Genomic DNA, 25,474 nt, shown 5'->3' on the forward strand with positions numbered 1-25,474 from the left:
GCATTACGCCTCGAGCACCCCGCCGCCTCCGTCCCGCTCCCTCGTCCGCCACCTCTCGTTCCCTGTCAAAATAGCCATCTGTTACCGAGTTATCGTCTTGGCATCTTTTCCCGAAAAGAGACCAGACTCGCGGCACGGAATTCTCCGACACGGGTTCCGTGTACGGTGTCGGTGGAGGGCGGAGTAGCTCGAAACCGGTAACCGTTGACTCGGTAGGAACGATCGAGGGAACGCGCCGAGTGGAAAATATCGGTGCGGGAACTAACGGTAAGGATAGTTGGCTCGGTCGGTCGCGATTTCGTTTTTCGCCCTCGATTCCGGAACGCGTTCGCGATTCCATCGCACTTGTAGGTCTACTCGAGCGAATCACCGTCGGCCACGCTCGAGCGAGTTTCCTGGAAACGTTTCGGATTCAGGGGGTCCGTCGATCGATCTTCCGGCGTTGTCCGCAAGCCCCTTGCGCGTCGCGGTTAATTGCACGGGATCGATCAAAAGTGAGGCGGAAGATTTCGGCGGTACGGGCGCTCGGTTCCCGGATATCCGTTAAGGTCCGATTCGATCGATCGGCTCGCGATCGTGGATCCTCGGAATCCACGGAATCGCCCTACCCATCGGGAGCGATTGATTCGTCGAGCGGGCAAGAGAGTAGTCGTACGGCGTTACCCGTTGGGATTTAAACGGACCGCGGCCGCAAAAGGGGAATACCGGAGTGGCCGTTCGAGCGACCATCCTCCGTCGCTCGTTTCGCGAGAATCCATCACGGGACGGAACACGGACTACGCTTTGCCTTTCGACGCGCGCTCGTCAACCCCGAGTGCCGTGCCGAATTAATTACCCTCGATCTTTGCGCGTCCGCGAATACCTTTGTCCGTTTTTCGACCGCGGCGCTCGTCCCCGGACGAGTTTTACCTTTGACTCGTAATTTCTGACGAGAGGGGGGACGGATCGACGCTTAACCGGCTCGACGAAACGCTCTCGACCTTGCTCGAGAGACGCGAAACGTCCCGCGAACGATACTTACGGGAACTCGCGACCGTGACATTGATTCGTTCAACGTCCATCCCAACGACCAACTCGCCACGCGAACTTTACGATCTCGGTTCAACGTCGAACGTTTCTCGACTATTCGTTCCACGTTCGATCTCCTCCCGCTCGGTACTCGATTTTTAATCTTCGACCTCTCGCGAAAACGCCCACCTCCGCGATCGTCCTCGGTTCGGTCTCGTTCGAGAACGGTCCGTGTTCGCGACGTCCTCGTCCAAGATCCAGCAATTAGGGAGGAACGCGTTCGTCTCGAAACGCTCGAAGGCATCGTTGCGCTCTCCGTACCCCTCTCCCGAAACTAACGAGCCCCGCCGCCGGTCCCGAGAGTTCGCCCGAGCGGAAAAGATTCCGGAACGATCGCGCGATCGACTCGCCCGAGTTCGCGAAACTTTCTCGTGGAAACAAAGGATCGAGCGTTATCGTGGCCCTTTCCGTACTCTAAATATTGGCTCGTTCGATAAGCAACGCTCGTATTTCTCCGCAATTTTAGAAGACGGGAGGAGTATCTCGTCCCGAGCTCGATTCGATCCGAAATCTAACCACCGCCTCTCGGTTCTATCGCGACAACAACTTTCGGGTTTCGGGTTGCTCTCGTGGCGGTCTCGTCGAACGTTCCGCGTACGCTGTTGGCCGTTGTTGTCTCGGACGAGCGTCCAGGATCGCTCCGAGTTTCATAAATCGTAAGAATTGTTTAGAATTTTACCGTACCGGCCGGTAACGATTTTCGCGCTCTCTCTTCCCCTCTCCCTTTCTCTCGAGGGTAGCAATTTTCCGCTCGGGGGCGTAATCGTGGCTCGAGGACGACGGCAGGGTCCCGTGGAAAATTCCACGTCGAGAAATCGCGTTTCGAACGCGATCGTGGAGACAATACCGTTCGCGGAACGTAACGGTCTGTCCGTCGGAAGTAGATTCTCGATGGAATAAATCCCCATAATGCGGCCAGCGGCTCTTAATATTCCATACAAGTCGAAACACCTTAAGCGGTCCGGTAGCCGGCCGCAACGTCGATCGAACTTCGATTTGAATATCAATTTCGCGAATCTCGAATCTCGCGTACCTTTAAGATACTCTCGATAAAGCGGTTCCCGTCTGGTTTCTTCGCGGTGCGAAACTTTCGTCGTTGTTCGCCGGAATTCGGACAGTTTCGTCGAGCCGTCCGGAGACCTCGAGGGGAACCTCGAGAGCAACCTCGAGAGCCAGAGTTTCGCGCGAACCGATTCGCCGTCCTCGTTGATCCTCCAGGACGCGATAAGTACGCGTTGAACAATGCGACCGCTCCTCCGGGAAAGAAAAGACGCGGTTTCGCGGTGTCCGTTGGAAAAGACCGGGGCCCCCCTTTTGTCCGGCTACTTCATTGTACGCCCGGTGAAAATATTCACCGGATACGCCGATGAAAATCCAGCCTGTCCGTTGTCCGCGCGTTATCTCGCTGTACAAAGAGACCGATTAAGCTACGAATAATTTACGACGCCCGGTACGTCGGTATTTTAATAAAATGTACACGCGCGAGTCCCAACGATGGCTCTCGGCTCCGTTCGCGCGAGAAGATTAAAAGAATCCACCGAGCGGTTGGCTCGTAAATTTCGGGAGGATCGGTGGGTTCGGGAATCGCGAACGTTTCGAATCCTTTCGACGGTGAACGAGAAGGCGTCGTGGCAAGAATTTCGACGCGAAAGATCCCGAATCGGGCGACGCGTTTCGCCAAGATCGTAAACTAATTCATCTCGGTAGGATTAGCCGCGTTAGCGGCGTAAACTAACGGTCGTTGGAATTTCCGCGGTAACGAAGCTCGACGCGGGACGGGACGATAACGAGGATTATTTAACGAATCGTGGAAAAGTAATCGTTCCCATCGGGATAACCGTGAAATATTTCGCCGCGGGTCCGGGGAGGAGGCGAACCGTTCCTCTCTAAAATTAGATCCCCGTAATCGTCGTTTCGGGGGCACCGGGACTCGCGCGAAATCGCGAAATATCGCGGAACGGTCCGCGACGCGGTTAATCGAACCGTGCTTCGTTACGAGCTCCGTTTTCCAAATTTATTTCTCTCCGTGGATTTCGTGCCGGGAACGCCGCGATAAAACCAGCGGCAAGACCGTCGTCTCCCGGAAGTCACGTTCCCGGGCTGTTATTTGCGTATAAATGGCATCGATCGAACGCGAGACCGACGATTTTCGAGAACGTAGCTCTCCGCGAGGCGGCCGACGAACAAGGCTTCGTTTCGAGCACGCGTCGCGTCGTTTCGCTCGGGATTCGAGGCGGCTCGACCGCGATAATCGCTCGCGCGGATCGAAAGAACGGATCCACCGCGATACCGGATCCTCGACTCGGAAGACCAAGGCTGTACTTTGGGAATGTATTTCGATCGCGTCGACGTGCATCGTTGGGAGTTCACGGTTCTCGCGTGGCTCGCGATAAATTTAAATACACCGGTTGTTCGCAACCGGCTCGCAGGAGCAACAAATCTACGAAGCGCGAGCGTTATTTGTACCGAGTATCGCGATACGATCTTCGACCCCGTGTGTCCACGAGAGCAGGTTCCTTTCGAGGTGTTCGCGAACCACCCGATCGGGAACCGTATCGCGAAACGATCAAACTCGCGACGCGAGTCGACGCGAGTCGTCGGGTCGAGCACCGCGACCCGGAAAACCCGCAGCTGCCCCGGAGGGGGAGGGGGGCGAAAAGAGACGGAGGAAAAACGGAAGCGGCGTTGGCGAGTCGACGACGTTTTTCACGGGAAGTTTTCTCGTTAGCATTCCGGCAGCCGCCCGCTTTCAGAGTTCAATTTGCTCTTTATGCATAAGACATTATGTGGCGTGCAACGAGCAACGTCGGCTCGGCTCCCGCAAAGAGCATCCTCTCCTAGTCGAGCTCGCGAGCAGAAGCGAGCAGACGCGAACGCGTACGTGCCTCGGGTTACCGCGTTTACCGAACGCCCGTGACTTCGGCCATCTTCTCGCCACCACCGCCCTCCGCCCGCATCCTACCACCCCGGCCCTCTCTCGCCAACCCCCGCGCGGAGAAAAGCTATACGGGGGAGAATGGGGCCGCGAAATGGATCTCACTTTTCTCGAGGAAATGGTTTCCCGCCGCGGCAACCGACGCCGGGCGTCGCGATGCAGGATGCCGCTTTGTGCGACATCGTGAAACGTGTCGAATAAAGAGCGCGCCTTCTGTTAAGGAGTTTACGCGGCGGTATGCTCTCGCTTTGTGTCTCCACGGTCTCTTTAATGTCGACAGCTTCCGTTCGATACTGGAAACGCGATGGTTCTTCCTTGGAACGGAGACGACGCGCCCGTTGTTTTCTCTTTTCGGTTTTTTTCCCCCCTTTTTTCGTTTTCGTTTTCTTCCGCGCTGCGAAAACGAATCCACCGGTTATCATCGTTATCGTTCGCCACGCGGACAAAGAAACGGGGGGGAAAAAACTCTTTTCGAAGCGCGTTGATCCATCCGTCGAATTTTCGGAGGCTGACGTCGACCGGACGCGAGCGTTTCGTTCCCGCGTTAAATTGATATTCCACGAGAAAGGGAATCCTCCGCTTTCGAAGCGTAGCGACAGCCGGATATCCCGCGAAACGTACGATCGCAGCGTATTAATTTACGCGCGTGATTCTGTAAAGGGCGCGGCAACGTTTTCGGATTTACGCGTCGCGGCTACGATTGTTATTTCGCGGGCGGAAAATCCCGCGATAACGAAGCGGAACACGGTCCTGGAAAACCTGGGGAACGGTGCCGTCGAAAGTGGTCATTTACGCCGGTACAAAGAGAAACGAGAAATCCGATCGCGGGTAATCGGGAATTCGCCGAACGAGGAATTCGATACTTTGAAATCGCAAATATTATCAGTGGGTAGGGGGGATCGTTCTTTGTTCGTTTCCCATTTTCGTTGCAACATTTACGCGCAACGTTTCCCTCTTCCGGTCGGCGCGATCACGGACGCTGCTCGAACGATTCCTCGCGTTCGACGCTAATTTATTTTCTTCGAGCGTACGGGGTTCGCGGCAGGGTCCGATCGAACGAGACGGATTTCGGCGAAACTCGAGCGATGCTTTCCTCGATATCCCTCGCGATCGGCCCGTGGAACGAAGATGGACTCGTTTGGAAATCCGGTCGATCCGATAACGTCCGTCGGGGCATCGTCGACGATTAACGTTTCGAACGTTTCGTCCGAGCGGAACCTCGTTCCTCGAGAGCCCGGTGTAACTTCCCATCGCGCTCGGGATCGAGTTTTCCCGCGATTCCTCCTCGGTCCCTCGGTCCCTCGTTCGTTACGCGCGCGTGGTATTCCGTGTCGCGACGATTTTCTGATAAAATTCCGGTAAACCCCTCGAGCAAAAACGGCGTAGTACGATAGCGCGCTGTTATTAAATTTCTTGCGACAGTAGGAAGCTGCGCGCGTACCCGGCACCATTTTTGCGCGGGCATTGCTGCTTTATTAAAACGGCAACATCGCGAGCTTCCCCGTCGTTCCTTTCGAACGGGAGGACCTTTGAAAAAAATTCAAATTTTTCCCTAACGAGGGAAAGAGAGAACGAGAAGCCCGACGAGCGAGCGGGTCTCCTCCTTTTCGCGCTCGAATAATTCGCGTCGTTTCGAACCTTCGCGACGAGAGATCGCGGGTCCGTGGTATCGTCCCTCGAACGCGAAATTCCGTAAACGCGGTTCGATGCAGCGACAGTATTATCGTTGCTTAACCGCGCCAGAGGCGGGCGGGGTAGCCCGGAACACGTAACGCAATATTGCACGGTTCACCTGGCGTCCCGTAAATGTCTAGCTGCAGCAGGCGTCGCGGAACGGCGGTAAATTATCGAGCGTTCTCGGTAGGGTTGTTCGAAGACCGGTTTTACGATACGGACGCCTCGAACGCGCTATTTTTGAGGAACATCTGCGCGGAAATATTTACGGATCGATCGAGCGAGCGAGCGAGCGAGCGAGCGAGCGGTTAACGGCGGCGTCGGGGAGCTGTTGCGTCCCGAGTTTCTACGTTTTCGTTCGACGTGCTCGAACGCTCCAACGGCGGTGAATTAATACGCGCTCGAGAGAGCATCGCGGAATAATTTTACGGACGTTCGCGGTTCGATCCGCGTCGCGTCGCGTCGAGGGCCCTGGAGTTTGATTTTCGATTCTTCGGTCGAGCGAGCTCGAATTCGGCCGGGCGACACCGAATCGAAGCTCGGAAGTTTCCTCGAAACGCGAAGGCATTTTAATTGTATCGTAATCCTCGCGGAGGGGAGCGGTCCTCGGTTCTTATCGGTATGCAGCCGCGCGGTATCCGGTCGTTTCGCGGCGTTCGCAGTCGGAAACGAATTCCTTCGTCGTGGATGTCTGCGCCGGAATAGCGACGCGTGCACGAACAAAGCGGCTCGAGGAACGGAGAAGAAGCTCCCCGCGAGCTCGATTCCTTCGAGCTACGCGAAAATTCTGGCGTGCTCGTTCGAATCGTCGTCGATGGATTCCCCGTCGCATGGCTCGCGGCATTTTCGCGTTTCCACGATTTCTCTCCTTTTGGCCGTAGCCCGGCTCGCCGAAAGCCAACCGGAACCGAGGGAACGTATCCCGCGTGTTCGCGCGATACGGGCTCGATCGAGGCTCGCTGAAAAACCTCGAGAAAATCGGTGCTACGGTGCGTCTCCGTGTACCGAGGTTGTCGCGCGATTGTCCCACGATCGTACGTTTGTTCGTCATCGTGCGACCGAGCGGAAACGCTTTCGAACGTGCGCCGCGAGATAACCGGCGTCCTCTCCTCGGGGTGGCTCGGCGCTCGAGAAACCGTCCATTTACTTCCAGCAAAGTTCAACGGTACGTAACATTTCGCTGGAAACGTCGCGACGATATTTCGGCGTTGCGAGGGGGAACGGGTCGAGGCGATACGCGCCAACGAAAATAGACCGTCCACGGAAAAATTCGTTCGGATCTTTGGGAATCGCGTTGCGAACCGATCCCCTGTACCCAGGTTGCGGTACGATTCGGAAAACCGAGTATCGGTTTCGCAGCTCGGAGAGCGTCGTGTGGAGAGCGTGTACGGTCGCTCGCTCGCTCGCGAACGCTGACCGTAACGTCTGACCCGGTACCCTCGGAATCTCCTTACTCCGGCGGAGCGCTTTCCTAATTCAACGAGTCGTTCTCTTATTAACGATTACCGGCCACGAGCAACCGCACCGGCGGTGCGCGATTCCACCGCGTAAGATTTTAATCCCGCAACGGGTGACTCCTTTTGTTCGGTAGCTTTGACTCTCGAGGACCGACCCCGCGTTATCGGCTGTCCCTTTCGGAGATGACCCTCTCGTCTTTCGGCTAGGCTCGCGCGAGTTTTTCGGAGGCGCCAGAATTCTCGATTCTCGCGAAATTTCGCGCGCCCCGGCCCAAGGAACCGACGCGTCGTCGCGGTAATTTCTCTCGTGCGCGCAACGCTTCTCCGCGACAACGGCCGAGTCGTTGCACGCGGAACGGTCTTCGGGCAGATGCGACAAAAAGCGACAGGGTCGTAGCGGTGGACAGGGACGGTTAATCGCCCTCGAGTCGACGACGAAAGGACCAGCGGTGGAGAAGTTGCACCATTTGTCGGTCCGGTAATACAGTTCCCGGTGAAACGATCCGTCGCGAGGCAACGACGACGACGAAGAGCCCGTTGCCGCGTACGCGGGAAACTCGAGGGTGGTCGCGCGTCTCGACCGAAACACCCGCGCGGGTGTTAATTGTCGCGAAACGGACACCGAGCGTACTCCTCGACGCGGTTCTCCGACGCGAGCGAGCGAGCGAGCGATCGATCCCCGGGAAAATATGCAAAACGCTGGCTCGAGCTTCGGGTACCGCGTACACCCCTCCCCTCGCTTCTTTTGTTCCTCCGACTTGGTTTCGCTACGCCGTATCGTATTGTTTCCCTTGGAGTTTCCGAGGCATTCCTCGCGAACAAAAACCCCGCAAGGTTTCGATTGCTCGTGGCTCGGTAATATCGACGCGAAAATACGCAATTAAGATTTCGAAACCGGCGAACAACTCCTCGGAAGGCACTGCTCGCGCGGATTTCAACGGAACGTTCTTTCGCCAATCTCGTTACGTTCGAGCGGATTTTCCAATTTATTCGTCCGGTACCGCCGGTGTACGCAATTATTCGGGTCGAACGAACCGACGAAATCGTACGGAAGAATTTCCCGCTCCGTACGTTTCGTGCTCGTTTCTTTTCGAATTGAAATGTTCCAAATACAAAGTAGATTCTCGCGGTCGGCAGCGACCGACGGGGGAATCGCGTCGTTCGCGCGATATCGCGACTCTTGGAACGCGAGAGTCGACCGTTTCGAGGTTTTACGTTGTACAAAGTGCACCGTTCGATGTCCGGAAAACGTCCGAACGTCCGTGCGGTCGCTAGTGGGAGAGTGAGACGGAATCTCGATCGGCTCGCCGAGGAAACGCGTTTCGCCCCGGACGGTGTTCGAACGATCCTCGCGCGCGTTGTCTCGCGAACGGCGAGATTGTAAAAGTACGGGTTCGCGGTGCGAGGATCGCGTTCTCGATCGCGATTCGTCGGTCGATCTTCCGCGCGGTAAATACCCTGGTAACGATCCGAGCTTCTCCGCGGAGAGTCGTTTCCCTGGAACACGGGCGTTCGCAGTCACCGAGGTCCCGATAGCGATCGTGGAAACGCTGGAAGGTAAGCAGTGGTCTCCGATAACGACCCGGCGAGGAGGAGACGACGGCAGACACTTTGCAAATCTGACCTCCGCGGAGAATTCAGAATTTTTATTCTCGCCAGCTCCGTCGGGCGAGCGCTTCGCGAGCTCTCGTCCCTCGAATAAAAAGCACCTCTGGAATCGCTCGATCCGCAGAAGCGAAACGTCTGCGAGCCGTTTCTTCTCGCGTAAACCCCGAGGCGGTCGTTTCGAAACGATCTCCGGGAATTAAATCTCGTCCAGCGAAACCTTGGCTGAATCGCGAGACGTACGAAACCAAAATCGCAACGAGGGTTTCGTCGTCTCCGTCGTGACCGAGAGACGAGAACTCGCCGCGGGATTTCGATACATCCTGTACGCGTTCGAGCATCCACGTTGGACGCGTCCGTTTCGTCCTCTCCGGAAACGTACGGGCATTGTGCCGACCGGAAGGGTCTCCGTCGCGTCTCGAGCGAGGTTTTCTCGTCCTTGGTTCTTCCCCGCGTATTTTTACGTTTCGCGGATGGTATCGGTAACGCGTCCGTTACGGATCGATCTCGAGAAACGTAAAAATTGGTTCGTCGACGCGAGTAGGAGAACGCGGAGAGACCGACGAGAGGGAAACCGGAGGGAACGGTCGATCTCCTCCCTTGTTTCGGCCTTCGGCGCGTTCCAGCGTCACCTTTTCGAGCCCGTCCTCTCCGTCTCTCTCCCGCTCGGTCGGTCTCTCTCGTTCCCGCGTCCTGTCGCGGCTTTCCCAAGGATTAATAACGCCGCGTAACAACTCCCTTTAATCTGGACCAGCGGGAACGCGTGTATATTACAGCCGGCGGTGCATATCCGCGCTGTTGCGTCGGGTTTTTTGCACACTCACGAGCAGCCGCTGGAAGCCGTCGACGAGCGTCGCTCTTTCAAAGTCCACCCGCGACCCCGATGACGTCGGTCGATCGTACCACCGCGCACCGAAAAACACGCTCACCGCGAGGAAGGTGATTCGATGCTAAAACCGAGCGAACCGAGTCCCTCGAAAAACGTACGCGACGCCCCGTTGGTAACAAGCCCGACGGTGAACTCGACGAAAGAAAAAAGGCAATGGAAAACGATCCACGTGAAATTCGCCGGTTCTTTCGCCGCGGTGGCCTCGTAAAATAACGGAGGATCGAGGATCGGGGCAATCGGTCCGTGGGCGCGACGAGTCGAACCGGAATTCGCGAGTTTCGCGATCGTCGCGCTCGACCACGGGCTCTCTCGAGCTCGTTTCGAGCCGGTCCGCGTTCCATCGGCGCGCGGTCGCCGCGATAAAGGAGCGTTCAACTTCGAAACGAACGATTCGTCTCGTCCCCCGAAAAATCCGGCCGCGATTGTTCGATCCCCGCGTATTCCGTCTGCGGTCGTCCGGTCCATTTCATCGATTCCACCTTTGGCGAAGGTTTCCTCCGGTTCCCCGTACCTCGGTCCGTTTTGCACGGTCAAACGAATACCGTGTCCTCGTGATCGGCGGTAGTTTCTATCGAGCGCGTCGGTTAGGTCGGAGCGCAGCATCCTTCCCGGCCGGGAATACCGAGGGAACGCTGGACAGTGACGTTTCATTAAGACGACAAAGGCTCGACCCGTTCCCTTCCGTATACGTTCGTCTCGGTATACAGCGTGCCCTGACAGGTACACGCCGGGGCTACACGAGCCGACATTAATCTCAAAGGGTTTCGACCGACTAATTAGCGTTTAATTGCCGAAAGGATATTGCGGGAAGTTTGCGCGGCGGTCTGTAATTTTCTAACGCGAGGAACGGATCGATCGAACCGGGAAACTTCTCGGGACGAAAGAAACGTTTTACCCGGTTGTCGCGGGACCGAGACGTTTCCCATTGTCGGTACGATTCTCGTTTCGTTCGACGGGCGCCAACTCCCGCGAGTATCGCGACTCGCGCGATCGATTCGAAGATCGAGAAAGAGAGAGACGTCGAAATCGAAGGAGTACGGCGTTCGTCCGGCATTGTTCGGCGTCCACGCGTGTATCGCGAATCGTCGACGGTTCGATCTCCGTCCAGGATTTCATCGTTCCGATGCATCGTAGGTAGTTGAATGGTCGCGTCGGCGTTTATCGGACACCCCGTAGATTTTCGCGACACGTAGATTCGGCCGCGAAAGGCATCGACGCGAACGTCCGTTTCGATCGACGCGTTCGGTCGGTGAAAAGGTTTGCGTCCGCTCGAGCGGAACTAACGGCGTCGATAAACGCGAGATTTTCCGCGCGCAGAAATTGGGAGCCGTGGAATCCCTGGTCGATCGAAGTAAACCTACAACGGGAAGAACGGGGATAGGAGGTAAGCGGGTAGCAGGGGTACGGATCGTCGAGCGAGGCTCTTCCGGATCGGGGGGATCGATCGCGAGAACGGACTCGGTCTCTCGAGCGCGTACACCCGGGGATCGATCGATCCTCGCGACGATGACAAAACGACGCGCGGCGTGACGCGCGAGACTCGACCCCGATTCCGTCCTATCAAACGCCCTCTGTCGTACGCCGGAAATGAATCGTCGATGATCCTAATAGCGCCGCGCGTACGGCTCGGGGCCGCTCCTCCGCCGCGAGCCCCGTTCGATCGGACCGGTACCCCCGAACCCCTAACCGGGTCAACGTTATTTTACCCGAATAATACCCGAAACCGCTCGACCCTCTCGCGTCGGTTCGTTAGAAACTTCGCGAGAACCGGCGCCGCCCGATAACGCATCGATTTACCCGGGAATCGAGGCCGGTCTCCCTCGTTCGAGGTTCGAATCGAGACGATTTCGACTCGAACCTTACCGTGGAAGAGCCCGCTGCGATCGGGGATTCCATCGGAACGATTACGGTACGTTCGATAACCTCTCGGTCGCGTTCCTTCAACAGCGAGAGCATTCGTCCAAGCCCGCTCGAAAACTCCTCCACCCCAGCGTTCTCCGGCTTTCTCGTCGGCGTCGTTCTTCTCGCGAATCGCCCCGTGCGTTCGACGTCCATTTTGTTCGCGTTCGTCTCGACTTTTTCTCCCGCTCGACGGTGAAAACCGCGGCTTCTCCCTCTCGCGCGAAATTAAAAAATGGAGGGATCGTGCCTGCCGCTGACGGACGAATTTTTATCCCGGGCCGCGAAGGGAGTTATTTCGCGAAAAGGACAAGGCGCGTTAACGGCAGCTCGGGTTTTTCGAGAGAGGGAAAGACGGTAGAGCGTTTCCAAAATCCCCCGAGCGAGAGGGTCGGACGGACGGACGGACGGTCGGAGGGAGGGAAAGACAGGTTTCCGTCCGATGAACAATTTTCCACGGCCACCGACACCGCGCTTCTTTCTTTCGCCCGGACCCTCGTCAAAAGCGTAGGATCGTTCGCGAGGCCTTTGCTCGCCTCGACGAAGGAAAAAATACGCTCGACGTTTCGTGGCTCGAGGCATCGGGGGACGGATGCAACTTCCGAGCCGTGCGCGACGCAATTTCTACCAGCCAAAGGGGGCGTCGAGATACGAAGCTACGCCTCGTGGAATTTTTACCGAGTACGCCACCAGCGCCGATAATTTCGAATCGTTGCGCGTTCGTGCTTTTTTCAACGACGATGCGAACGCGCCCGACCGGAACGATTAGACGAAACGCGATCTCGGGAAATTTCATCGCCGGGAAGAATAATTTCGAAGAAATTCGACCGCGGTGAATCTCGGAGTCGATGCGGCGTAGAAAGTATCGAGTTCGATATCCCCGAACGAGGACACCCCGTTTAATTGGCGCGCTCCGGGCGAATCTTGATCCGGGAAGCGCGCAACGAACGTCTCCCGGTTTCTTCCCGGAAACGGTAGCTATCGTTGAACGAATAAGTCCTTTTTGCCTCGAGTTGTTCATCGAGAGCCTAGCGAACGCTTTAATTTCTCGCGCGTAGACGGCGAATAAAACGTCCCGCGCGTCCTCGAGCAAGGAAGGGCTTCCCGGTGCAAAAGAGGGAAGTCTCCCGCGAGCCGAAACGAGAAAAGTTAACCCGGTCCCGTGTTATTTCGAGCGGGGCTGTACGGTGACCGGCTAATCCACGCCCGCGGATAATTTCATCGCCGAGCCATTGTGTCGGCTCGGCGCGCGCGAAACCTCTCTCTCCTCCTTTTTCTCGATCAAAGTTCGCTCTACGCGGCGCGTCACTTTTTTAAAAGCCACGTACGCTCCGTTCGAGTAGTTTACCCGAGCGAGTAGTTATCTCGGGACGGAGAGGAGAGACGGTGGCGAGTTTTTGAAAAATTGTACTCGGTTCGACCGCGGAGGATCGAAGCGACGATCCGCTTCGCGCGGAGGAGGATGACTCGAGGAACCGCGAAGGTACGAGGTGTCCGTCCGTTAACCGGTGGTACGAGCGAGGAGGTGGTTCCGCGCGAGAGAGCGGGACGAAAAACTGGGCCAGAGTTTCGCGCGCGTTAACCCGAGGATAGTATTTCTCGAGGCGCGAGGCAGGCACGGCGGGTGCAACGAGTCGATCGCGAGTCTCGTTTAACCCTCCACTGGCTCGAGAACGCCTCGGAGGGGCGAAACGAGCTTTTTCGTGCCCGTCGGATCCATCTCGGGGGCCAATATCGTAAAGAGGGTACGGCGACGTCGACGTCGGCGTCGCCTCGGCTGGATTTTTCGCGTAGCCGAGTCTCGGGGCTCGGGGTTTAGGCCTCGTTCGCGACCCGTCGAACTTCGAGGCTTCTCCCGCGTGAATCTTATCTACGTGCCGCAGGCGTCGGTCCCCGCCCATCCCCTGCCCCCGTCAACCGCCACCTTATTTCCCCAGGAGCCACGATCGACCTCGTTTTAGTCCGCCGTCGCGCGTCTATCGGCTTCCGCGTTTCATTTCGTCAAGTCGATCCGTGGCTTCGTCGCCTCCGGTTTTCGACGCCTCGCCCTTCGAGCCGGAGGCGGTGTCGGATCCGCGGGGGACGCGACTCAACGCGCGCTAGGTATTCTCGGTTCGATCGTTCGTTCGTTCCGCGGGAATCTTCGTTTCCTTCGTATATGGCCGGCTCGGTTCTTCGAACGGATCTCGAGTTCATCGACTCCGATTCCTCGCGATGTTCTCTCGTCCGTTTCGTCTCCTCGAGATTCGCGTTCCTCTCGTGAGCGAAAGGAAGACGTTGGTCGTGTATCGCGCAACGGTGGCACGAATCGTCCCCGCGGTGCCATGGTAACGGACCAAGGTGCCTAATCTCCGTAGCTTATCTCGGACGCGACGCGCTCGCGCGCGGCGTATTTTGTTCAGGGTCGCGCCGCGTCGACCGTCTTCCGACCGAACTGGAAGATGCGTTCGAAATTGGAGCCGACCTTATCCGCGTTAACGCGCGGCGAGTCCCGACGCGAAAACCCGGGCTTCGTTTCATCCCCCGTTCCCCCTGCACGGTTTCTTTATTCTCCGAAGCGATCACCGTCGACCCCGAAAGCCTTCTTACGCAAGGATTCCGCTCTTTTGCTCGCGCTACCTTAAACCCCCTTTTCTTCCCTCTGGAAGAGGCTCGTTCGCCCCGTTCCCCGCGGACGTCTCATCGTTCGACCCTCCCGCGGTCTCTGATCCTCCGTTTGCTCCGCTCGGGCTTTCTCCGCTCCGACAATGGAAGGTGGAATCGAGACTCGGCATCGACCCTCGATCAACAATGCTTTACCTCGAGTCTCCGGGCTCCCGGATATATACGTTATATCCCGGCGACGAGCTCCTCCGGAGCGCGGGGATGTTCGCGCACGCGCGCACGCGACCACCGGCACGGAAAAGGCGTCATCCTCGATTCCTGCTACGGCCTGGAAAGGACCGACCGGGGGGGCTTAAAAACGGGAGCGAATCGCGGGAACGATCGCGGAGGGCCGGAGGGCCGGAGGGTTGCGAGCCAGAGGGAAGCTTTGAGCAATCATATGCGACGCTGCCGCAGGATCTCGTTCGCAATTTAAGGCCTCGCCGCAAGAGAAATAGGATCCCTCCGATTCGTTCGCGGTTCGCGGATTCGTCAGCCGGGGCCACTCTTTCGCTCGCGATCGACCGCGATCCCTCGCGCGTCTCCGCTCTCTCGCGTTTATTTACGAGCCGACGAACCCCAGAGCGTACCGTTACCGCGAGAACCGTATCCGAAGTTTACCAGAGTTCGCAAAGGGTCGTTGGCTCGCGCGACGCTAACTCCGAGTAATCGAGGAGCGAAGATTTTCGCCAACGCGCGACGCGCTTCGTGGAAAATTTGACGAAAGAGAAAAGAAAAAAGGAAACTAATTTTCCAGGCGGACGGTCGCGATGAACGCGTTCTCGCAGGCCCCGATCCGTACACGGGGACGACGTCGCGATCTCGATCGGGACGGTGGACCGAAGCGTGGAATTGCCGTCTACGTGGAGGATCCTCGAAACGACACGAATAATATTGTTCGACGTTACGCGGCCGATTTGTAGCGGGATTGCGTCGGGGACGGTCCCTTTCGAGAGACGAATCTGCCGGGAATTCTCCATTCTTCTTGCGGGAGACTCTTACGGCGAACGATCGGGGCCAATGTTTGTCAAATTTCGTCGGGCTTCCGAGGATTCGAACGATCGTATCGTCGAACGGTGCCCGTTTCGGCCGGTCGTTGAGTTTCTTTTCTCCCTGGTTTCGCGATTACTTCGCCGCGGTTGTTGGCTCTCTTTCGAGATCGATGGGAATCCTTTGAAAGCGACAGTGCCGCAAATGTACCTTCTTCCGGCTACGGAACGACGAAAGAAACGTCCAAGAATACGAAATTCGTTACAGAGAAGAGAACGAGTACATTTTTCCGCTCCATCGTTCGGCGAACGCGGACTGCACTCTCGCGAACGCGAAGCGAGTCGCGAGGCAACGCGCGCGGAAGGAGAGGTCGAAACGACGCGGATCGGCGCAAAGAGCCTCGGGGGGTTTCGGATGCACCGTCGGCTCGAACCTTTTCGAAGCTCTTCGCACCTGTCTCGCGCGTCCGTTCCCTTTGAAAGGCGAGAGAGCCGGGGATATTTTTCATCCCGCGACCGAGGCGCGTCGAGGGTTCGCGCTCGAGCCCGAGCCAATAAACCGTGCGCTCGGAAATCGGCACGGAATATCGGTTTCGACGTTCGGCGCGCGCCTTTGCCGCTCGTCTTTCCGCTCCGAGCGATATCCGGAGAACCACTCGGAACGTTCCTCGATTCGTTTTCTTCGCGAGGCCGTTGTCCCGTACATTTAACCGCGACGAATAACAACCTTCGAGGCAGGGTTTCGCCGAATTCTGCGGGATACTTGAACGCTCGGTAAGTCGGCGAAAGCTACCCGCGCCTGTCTCGTCTCGATGGAAAGAAAACAACTCGTCCGGCGAAATATCGGGCCGCGTTTTTTCCACCGCCGCGGGGAATTATCGGGAGTTCGTAATTATGTATCGTTTAATTTAGCGGGTCGGGGCGCGCTCGGCGCGCAGACCGTAACGGTTATTTTATGCACGGTGCCGCGTATCGGGGCGGGGTTCGTTATAAACCGCCGCGGCGATATATCCTGTAACGGCGGGCCGCGCGCGTTTTATTAAAAATGCCGCGTTTGAGCGCCTCGGATCGGCAACGTTTCGCCCACCGTTATTACGGATTAATGTCAACGCTCGGCAAGCGCGGTGGTAATCGTCCACCGTTTTCGTTCGTCGCGCAGCCACCGCTCGTGGCCGCGCGCGTTCGAACGGGACACGAACAACGTTACACGCGCTTTACTCGTTACGCACCGCGTTTACCTGCAATTACTCGCACGGTGGACGTCACCGGGTCGATTAACCGCCGCGGCTGAACCAGCTCCGGCGGCGAGCCTTCGCTTCGGAAACGTCGAGGTCCCACGGGGTCCGTAGGGTCCCGAGAGTCCCCCGGGTGGAATCGAAGAAGGAGAAGAACGGCAAGACGCGAACGACGAGGAGCGCGGACCGGGTAGCTATTCCAACTATTCGAGTATCCAGGAATTTGCAGCGCTCCCTCGGTCCGCAGAGGAGCAGCCTCCGCGGAGAGGGTCCGTAGCGTCCGTTCGTGCCATAGTTTCCCGTTGTAACCGCGATCGAACGTCCGCCAACCCCTCGCTCGGCGTTCCTCGCGCCCGTCCCCTTCGAGGGTGCATTGTGGCTCGTGCAATTTGTCTTCGCGTCGATGAATGGAATTACGTCGGCCTCGAATCGACGCTACCGCGATTAAACGCCGAAACGGGGCCGCCGGGATCGACGACAACCGCCGACCGCGATTTTATTCACCGACGAAGACAATGCGCGGATCGAGCGAGGATCGGCCCCCTAATGAAAAATTAAGGGTGGCGCGCGCCGTTTACACCGGCTTCGATCGCCCGTTGCTTTTTACGAGCCTACGGAATTACCGGTGTTTCCGCGACGGACGGTATTACGGGGACGACTCGATCGCTCGTTAACGTTTTCCAAATATCCCCGACCCGTACGTTCGGCAACGAAACGATCGCCGCGATCTCCGCGCGTATCGTTCGCGCTTTTTATCTTTCCCGGAAAACGAGTCGAGAGGAAAGATCGGAGACGTGCCCCCCGTGTCCGTCTCGGTCCACGAATCGCGGCGATGTTTCTCGAAAACGGGCGACGCGATCGAGAGCGTAACGAGCGAGTAAACGGCTCGTCGGCGGAGGTGACGACCGCGGATTTTAAAGCCCCGAGAACCGGGAGGAAATTGTTCGCGGCGACGGTCCCCGAAGACTCGTTGTTCCGAATTCGATCGTCGGAGAAAAGGGTAATCCCCGGGTCGCGCGGCCGACCAGGAAGGGGCTCCCGTAATAAAATTCCGAGCGTCGCTTGGAAATCGGACTCTCTCGTCGAAAGCTGCTCGAAACGCGGTTCTCCTCGTCGAGATCTCCCCCAACCACCGTGTCGTTCGCGACGCCCACGTTCGCGTCGGTGGAAAGTTTTCCTCGGCCTCGCGGGTCCCATTTACGCACACTCGATCGGCCGCGCTCGGATGGGACTCGTTATTCCGATCACGAGAGAGGATTTCGCTCCCTCCGCTCGCGCGAGAGAATCTTTTACGACTGCCGACCGTGTCGCCAATATCGACGACGACTACGTACTTTGCCTGTATAATGCGACTACCGGGCGGAGACCCCGCGTCGGTCAGGATTTACCTGTCGTTGCGAGGCGACGGTATCCATTTCTTACGGCGTTTATCGCCCGTGGAATACTCGGCTGGCTCGACTCGCGCCTCCGCCCCATCGCGCGACGAAACGATTCCACGACGACGCGACGTTACGAGCCTCGTCCCGCACCGAGCCACGGCCAGGGGATAACCGAAGAGGTCTCGAGACGCGAACCGGAATCGATCCGCGGAACGATAATTACGCGGCCGAGACGGTTAACGATCCTCGAGGAAACCGCGCGTCCGAGCCGCGGCGCCGCTCCGAACCGTTTCGAAGCCAACGGACTCTGCCCTCGTTCGACGGGGGTGCCCGGAAACCCTCGAATACAGGGCCTGGGGTAGGTGTGTTCGATTTCGAGGGGTTATTGCGCGACGAGGCGTTCGTCGAATCTACATTTTACGATACCAACGCGCCGAGTTCGCTGTATTTCGGGCCCCTCGTAGAGGGGAGGGCTCTTCCTCGAGACGACGATCCCGAAGCGCTATGAATTTTCGTCGGCGGCTCGTCGTCGGGGGAAGTCAATATTTACGTCGATTCTTCAAAGCGCCGAGCAAAAGACCGGCTTAAATCTCGATTGAAATTTTAATCAAACGCCCGCGCTCTGGCTCGCTGAATATTTTTAATAAAACCGATACCCGCCGATTTCGGTCCTCGGCCCTCGGTCGTCGTTCGTCTCGGTTATTTGGCCCGGCGCCTTTAATTTTCGGCCAACCCGGCCCTCTCTCGCCCCGCGTATCCTCTCTCGCGCGCGCAAAGACGCCAGCCACGGGTAAAGAGGGAACGAGCCCTCGAGAATTCGAAATTCGCGCGGGAAGAAGTCCGTGCTTCGATCCGGCGTTGCTTCGAGAAAATAGAGTATCACGGAAGTAATTGTTCGTTGTAACGAGCATTTCACGGTCCGTGGCTCGATTCGAAGAAACGGGAAGACAAAGAAAAGGAAAAGGAAAAACGTCCATTGCGAGGTAGGAGGTTGGTAACGTCGACGCCGGGCGTAGGTTTTTCCCCTCCCGCGGCCGGTATTCCCCGGCCCTTGTTCTTTCGTTCGGTTCTCCGATCGTTTCGCGATTATGGGGCAAAAATATCGAGCGCTCGCGGGATTTACGAGCGCTCGATACGGTGTACGCGATTCGAAGGTCCGTTCCTCGATGGTAGGTTCGGGCCGCGGGGTAGCCACCGGCTCGAACAACGCGAACAACGCGAACAACGCGAACAACGGTCCTCGAGTTCCCTTGTTCGCGGTTCGATCGGCTCGGCGTCGATCCGCGTCGCGGTGTCGCGGTGAATCTCTCGTCCCGCGCGATGGATAATTCTCGCAGCTGGCGCTCTCGACGCGATCCTCGACCCTTTAATTCCATCGCCTCCGGTCGAGCGCGGCTCGTCGATAAGCCCTTCGTTCGCGGGATCCGGCCGATGAATCGAAAGGTCGAGTGGAATCTGCCCGGAGACCGAACGGTCGAGAAATCGGTGCCACCGCGGGACTCGATAATGGAGAACGAGAGAGAGAGAGAGGGAGAGAGAACGAGGGCCGACCGACTCTACCGCCGACGGCCATAAATGGACGCTCGTTCGCGACGAACGCGCCGAGAGAAAAGACGGGAAGAGGAAACGAGCGGACGGATGGAGACACGCGAGGCGGAGGGCGCGGGCGGAGAACCGGGGATACCTTTATTACCGAACGAGCTAGCGAGAAAATAGAAGGGACTCGTCGTCGTCGTCCTCCTCATCGTCGTCGTCGTCGTCGTCGTCGTCTTCGACGATGGCAGCCTGCCAGAGAGAGGGTCCTCGGATAAAAGGGAAAATAGCTCGGATACGCGAAAACCTATGGGACGCGATTTTCCACGGGACCCGTGAAGCGGCTGCACTGGCTGCAGGCCATCCTCCGCGCGAAATAAAATATTACGAACGACGGGCCGGAGACACAGAGGCTTCCCTTTGCGCGTCGAAATGGCCGCGGATAGGTAGCCAGAGGCCGAGGGACGGGGCCGTTCCGGCGAGTTAAAAAGGGACACACGGTTCGGTGCTCGAAACGCGCTCGATATCCGCGAATTTCATACGCGCGTATACGTCCCGGGTGCCGTGACTCGCAGTCGCGATCGACGGTTGTTCCCGTATTCCGTTCCCTTGTCGTCGAAATCGGGGTGGTCGTCAACGGTGACCACTGTTCGCGAACAATGGAATTGTTTCGAATTCGAGGACCGTGACCGAAAACCGTCGTCGCCCGGAAACCAGCGACAACTGCCGATACCGCCCCGCCTCCTCGCGCCACATCGCGTCGCATCGCGCCGCCGGATTCGTCGAGTAAAATCCGGTTGTTCGTTTCTTTGTTCTTGGAAAACGGATTCCGCGGTTGGTTTCGTTTTACCACGTTCGATCGTCCGAGCGTCTCGTCTTCTCCTTCCGGATCGCGAAAAATAACGCGCGAGCCGAGTTTCCAAACGGAAGGAGCAACGTTTCCCCGCGAGATCGGTGATCGTTTCGCGAGCGTTTCCGGCCGAGCCGAGAGCCGGGGAACGAAGCAACGGGGATGGAAGGTCCGGTGCGCGAAACGTCGAAGGGACGATTTCGCAGGGAACGGCGCGGTGCGAGGGTGGGGCTTACTCGTAAATGGAAGAGGGGGATCGAGGTGGGTGATCGATGAACGGTAGCTGGCTCGGCTTTTCGGGATCGACCGTTAGGAGATTGACCCCTGTCAGGGGTTTCTATTACGACGTTCTTGGATTCCGGCGTATAAAAGGTATCCGTGCACGAGCGTCTGGCCAGCGTCGCTCCTTTTCCCCTGGAGGCCGCTGAACCGGCTCCTTCTCTCCGTCGGTTCTCTTTGCGCGCTCCTCGAAGAAGACGAACAAACGACGGCTCGATTTTCCCCGGGCCCGCGGGTGTCCGTCTCGCCCCGATCGCCGGGGGAAACCGACAAGGTGGACGCGCGAAACGGAGTACACGGAGCATAGAGTCGCTCGACCGGATCCTCGAAGTTTAATGCGGTTTCTTGCGCGACTCGCCGCACCGGCCGTTAATCGAGTTTTCGAACGGGGGAGCCGGCGCGCGCCCCGACATTGATTTTCGATGAAACCGCGCGGCTCCTCGAACCTTCCGAGGACCAACGGGACCCCGTCACTTTTCGGACCGTGCGACGTCGATTCGTCTTCGCGTTTCGTTCGATCGATCCTCGAGAAAAACGTGAAACCCCGTCTCGAAGCGTTCAACGGACCGTCGTCCTACCTTCGAACGCGACGATATTTCGAGAAACAGTCGCTAATTGCGTCGATTCGCTCGTTTTCAAACTGATCGCTATTTCCGTCCCTCGATCGACGAGACGGCTCGAAACGAGCGCGTCTCGAGACCGTCCCTTAGCCGAAATACGCGGATTCTTTATTTATAGGAAGCGTTGTTTCCAACGCGATATCGCATCGGTGTACGTACACCGTGTAATTTCTACCGGCGTCCCGACGAGAATCGATTTTCCATCGGTCTTAAAATACACCGAGCCTGCTGCTTTAAACGCAAATTGTACGCGCGTCGAGGCAACACCGCGCGTCGCGTTCCGACGCCGAAACCACGGCCGAGTAAAATTCACCGCGACTACTCGTCCGCGAGTGGAAACGGCGCGACACGGTCGGACGAAGTCGAGCCACTCGCGAGAAACGGGCCTCGCGCGTTACGCTCGCTCGAGGAGCGTTGCGCTCGTCGGTTCGATTACCCGCGGCGTTTCTCCCCTTCTTTCGTCGTTTTTTTTCTTTTTTTTTTTCACCCCCACCGTGATCGATGTCCGGCCGGCACGCGCAACTGTATCTCTGTTTGCGCATCGCAGTTTACGTTTATCTCCGGCAAACAAATCGAACGGGCAAATAGACTTTCGACGAGCAAATAGATTCGAAAACCAGACGGGCGACGTTGATTGTCGTCGTCGGTCGGCGTTAATCGCGTCTGGAGATCTCGTTCGGGACCCGAGTCGCGGCAAACGTTCGATTCGAGCAGGTTCCTCGCGATCCTCGGCCGAGAGGGTTTCTTGCTCCTCCTGGACGCGCGCGGCCCGTTGATCGACGAATTTCGCTCTCGGTACGTAAACTTTAACGTTCGAGGTCGAACATCGAGCGTTCTCGTAAGGAAAAACGCAACGTCGAGGAACGCTCGCGCGACTTCTCGTCGTCGTCTCCGAGATCGCGCGTCGCGACATCCACGGTGTATAAAAGGACGACGACGAATCGGTAGGAGGGTAGGAGCGAGTTCCTCGCGCAACCGGCGACACAATTTTGCCGATTGGGTCGCGCTGGCTGAATATTCGCGACGCATACCGGGGACAGAGGACGGGCAAAGTGTGTCGTTTCCCTTTATCAAGTTCGCGGTCTCGTCGCATCGAGATTGGATAACTTCCGTTATTTCGAGGTGCGCGAAAGTCTGTGGATCTTATCGCGTTCGACGACGCATATCGAACAGTCGGGAGGAGGATCGCGCACGGGCGTTGTTACGCGCAAGTTTCCGGGTTTACGGGGCGGACGTGACTCGCGTGTTATTTTTAAAGGTAGGGGGGCCCCGTTGGCTTCGGTTCGTCGGTCGGTTCGTGGCCGGGTATACTCCGTTATTCTAATTACGAGCAGGGCTCGGTTTCGACGTATCGCGAGGGCCGGACGTCGGACGGAGAAGGATCAAAGGATCGCCTCCGGCTGGTTCCGAAGTATGGACACGCGCCACTCCGAGACTGCTCTCCCCGAAGGGATCAGAGGGCGCCGGGTCGATGGTACGCGATCGTGCGCGCAACCGGGCAAATTTATTCGAAACGATCGCTCGAAACGGCAATTTTAACCTCGTAGCCGTCTTCTTTCGGGCCACGAGCTTCTCATCGTACGAGGCGACGAGAGGACCGAGGCAATTCGTCGCGACGACTTCGATCGCGGAGAAACGATGCGTGGCGAGAAACGAACGGATAGAAAACGAGTCTAACGAAGAGTACTTTAAACTCGCGGACCCGAGGCCAACACCGATCTCGAACGGCGGCCAGCTGCGACAAGTGGTCGTAAAGTGGGTCTTCGATCGGTTATCCTCGCGTCGCGTCGCGTCGCGTCGCGTAGCTACGGGGCTAATTCCCGTATACCTCATCGTTTCTGCGTTCTCTGGCGCGGCCGCGGTCGTTTTACGACGCCAGCCACCGTCCAAGTTTCGGCCCTCCGATCACCGCCTCCGATCCATTTCGCGGTTATACCGGTGCACGGCAGCGCGGATAAGACGTTGCGCCCGCTCGTAAAATATTCAATAAGCGAGATTACCCCCCGTGTAACGATTTTACGATTTCGCGGGAACCTCCTCGAATCGCGATCGCTCGATTACCCGCGCAACGTTCTCGCAGTTTCAGGGTCTCGAAACAGGATCGTCCGACCGTCGTTCCTCTACGAAGATGCTACGGAGCTCGTCCAACGCTCGTCCGTTCGACGCGTTCGATCGTCGAGACGAATTTATACCTCGTAAGGTATCTTTTTATTCCTATATCTTCGCGAGGAGGAGAGAAACGAAACAAACGTTCCGCTTTACGGCGAGCGAGCGAGCGCGGAACGCGCTACGAAGCTGTTTTCGCGCGCGGCGAGAACGACGAATCCGAGAACCGCGTTCGAAATCGATCGAGTTGGAAAACGCGTAAATTCTTTTCGTCGAGGGTCCGCGCAGCTTTGCCGTTTTCCAGGAACGCGAGCCTCGCCGCAGCCACCGAGATCCCATTTGCCAGGAACGCTTCGATATTCCTAAACAATATCGTCCGACACCCAATAACGACGCGACCGCGAGTCGCCGGCCATCGTTCAACGCCCACCCGCTAGGATGCAGGGCTTACGTCGAGGACCTATTCAGCCCTTGAGCCGGCCATAAATCTTTAGAAAGCGAAATAGCTTCGGACTATCCGCCTTCCCGTACCGTATGCACGTATACGTGATACGTGCAGTTCCAGGAACGCGCGAAATAGGAACACCGCCTCGATCCTCGCGCCGTCCTAACACCGAACTTGGAAAATCGCTCCACGAACCTTTCGTATGGTGCGAGGGGAAGAGAAGAAGCGCGGGGAGAGGAACGAGGCCGATTTCGTTTAAATTTAGGAAACTTTATTTTCCGTAAAACGTCGTGGGTTGTCTTTCGAGGGAGAATCTCTCGAACGCGATATCGTCCGACGGTGTCCTAGGCGCGCGCGGTAATGTCTATTTTCCCGTAGCGAAGGGAAAACTCGGCTCGCGCTTCGCGGAAGACGGATCCGCGAGAAAACGGCCGAAAAGCTGGATCCCCGCTCGGCTCGTGAAAGCGTACGGTGGCGGGGCTGTGTCTCCGCGGCTTAACTTACGACGGCCACTTTTTCCAGCCGTCGCACTTACCGGGCGTGACTTAAGCCTCACTTTCGAAATTGCACGAGGGAGAGAATGGCACGAGGGGCCATCAATGGCGCGCGGCGTGCCGCTCGAGCGAACCCGTCCTGCGGGGAGGGGGAAGAGAAGCCCGGTTCGAAAGACGCTCGTGGGATGGAATGAGTTTTCCGGACGATTTAGTCAGGTATTTATTCGGTCCTCCCTCGGCGACGTCTTCGCGGTTCTCGGTGCGGGGTACCATCTTCTGGGAAATGCCCGACATAATGTAGCGTCGTCGAGCCTCGCGTCGTAGCCGTTTTATTGTTCTTCCCTCGGTGTTCGGGACCCCGTACCTCGCGCGTCCCTCGGTCGTTCCGTTCCCGGAACGGTCGTGGCGAGTAAGGCCAGAGGAAAGACGAGGGAGGGACGTCGCGCAAATTGCCGGGCGTCGCGTGGCCCTCGAGGGATCGCATCGGGGACTTCGCGCGGAAGAAAACGCGGCGGTAACGCGGGAATTTCTATTCGTTCGGAGCGTCGACTGGTTCCGCGGACTCGATCGTGACGCGGGAATCGACGAACGCGATTTCCGATCTCGCGGTCATAGGCGCGAGACGAGCGACGGTCGAGCCGAAAATTTCCACGGCGTCGAATCCCCACCTCCCGAACGTTATCGAATTTCGTACGGGGCGGCGCGCGCGTGAAATATCGTTTCACGGGGGGATGAACGGAACGCTGCGTCGACCGGTGGCGAAGAATTTAACGCGCTCGGAGCCGCCCTTCTCTTTGCCCCTCGGTCGGTTCCTCCGCTCGATAAATAATTCCCGTCGAATCGAGATCAAATATGCCGTTTCGCGAAATTAAATTGTCATCTGTCGGGGAATTAAGCGCGAATATTTATGGCGCTAGCGACGCCTCTGTTTTTCGATTCCGCGATCGACCAGTGATCGATTTCTCCCGCGACCGCGCCGGTTCGATAACCAAGGATCGGGCTCGTTCCCTCGGCCGCCGGATGCTCCATTATGCATCGTACTCCGCCGAAAATTGTATCCAAGTTCCGTATCGGCCCGATAAGGCTTCGCTCCCAGACTCGGACGGAACTGGAACACGTTGGGTTCGAATCCAGCTATCGAGTCGCGAGGAGACTCGATTCCTTCGTGCTCGGCACTTGGCGTTAGTTGCCGTCTGCTTTCGAACCGGGTTGTAATTCCTCGTTATTGCGAGAACCGCTGCCGAAATATAGCCCACCGTTACGACGTAACTCCGCAATCCTCTTGTCGGGATACCAGCGACGCGACGTTACAGGGACATTCGAGGACACGGTCTCGTCTCTCCGTCTCGTGTTCGGTTCCGTGCGCGACCAACC

At 57.6% G+C, this 25,474-nt stretch overlaps 1 protein-coding gene across 6 annotated transcripts in view; it reads left to right on the forward strand.

The window, feature by feature from the left end:
- Tmtc2 (Transmembrane O-mannosyltransferase targeting cadherins 2) overlaps positions 1–25,474 on the forward strand; it is a 168,385-nt gene that overhangs the window by 44,102 nt on the left and 98,809 nt on the right. The window contains exon 1 of one of the 6 annotated variants that reach the window (XM_076318113.1): positions 24,276–24,316. The exons of the other annotated variants lie outside the window; for them this stretch is intronic. Coding sequence (XP_076174228.1) covers positions 24,291–24,316 — 26 coding nt within the window. The 5' untranslated portion in view covers positions 24,276–24,290. Of the gene's footprint in view, positions 1–24,275; positions 24,317–25,474 lie in introns of those variants that run through there. 6 annotated transcript variants of the gene reach the window in all.

The sequence above is a fragment of the Ptiloglossa arizonensis genome, chromosome 8 (assembly GCF_051014685.1).
Source record: "Ptiloglossa arizonensis isolate GNS036 chromosome 8, iyPtiAriz1_principal, whole genome shotgun sequence".
NCBI lineage: Eukaryota > Metazoa > Arthropoda > Insecta > Hymenoptera > Colletidae > Ptiloglossa > Ptiloglossa arizonensis.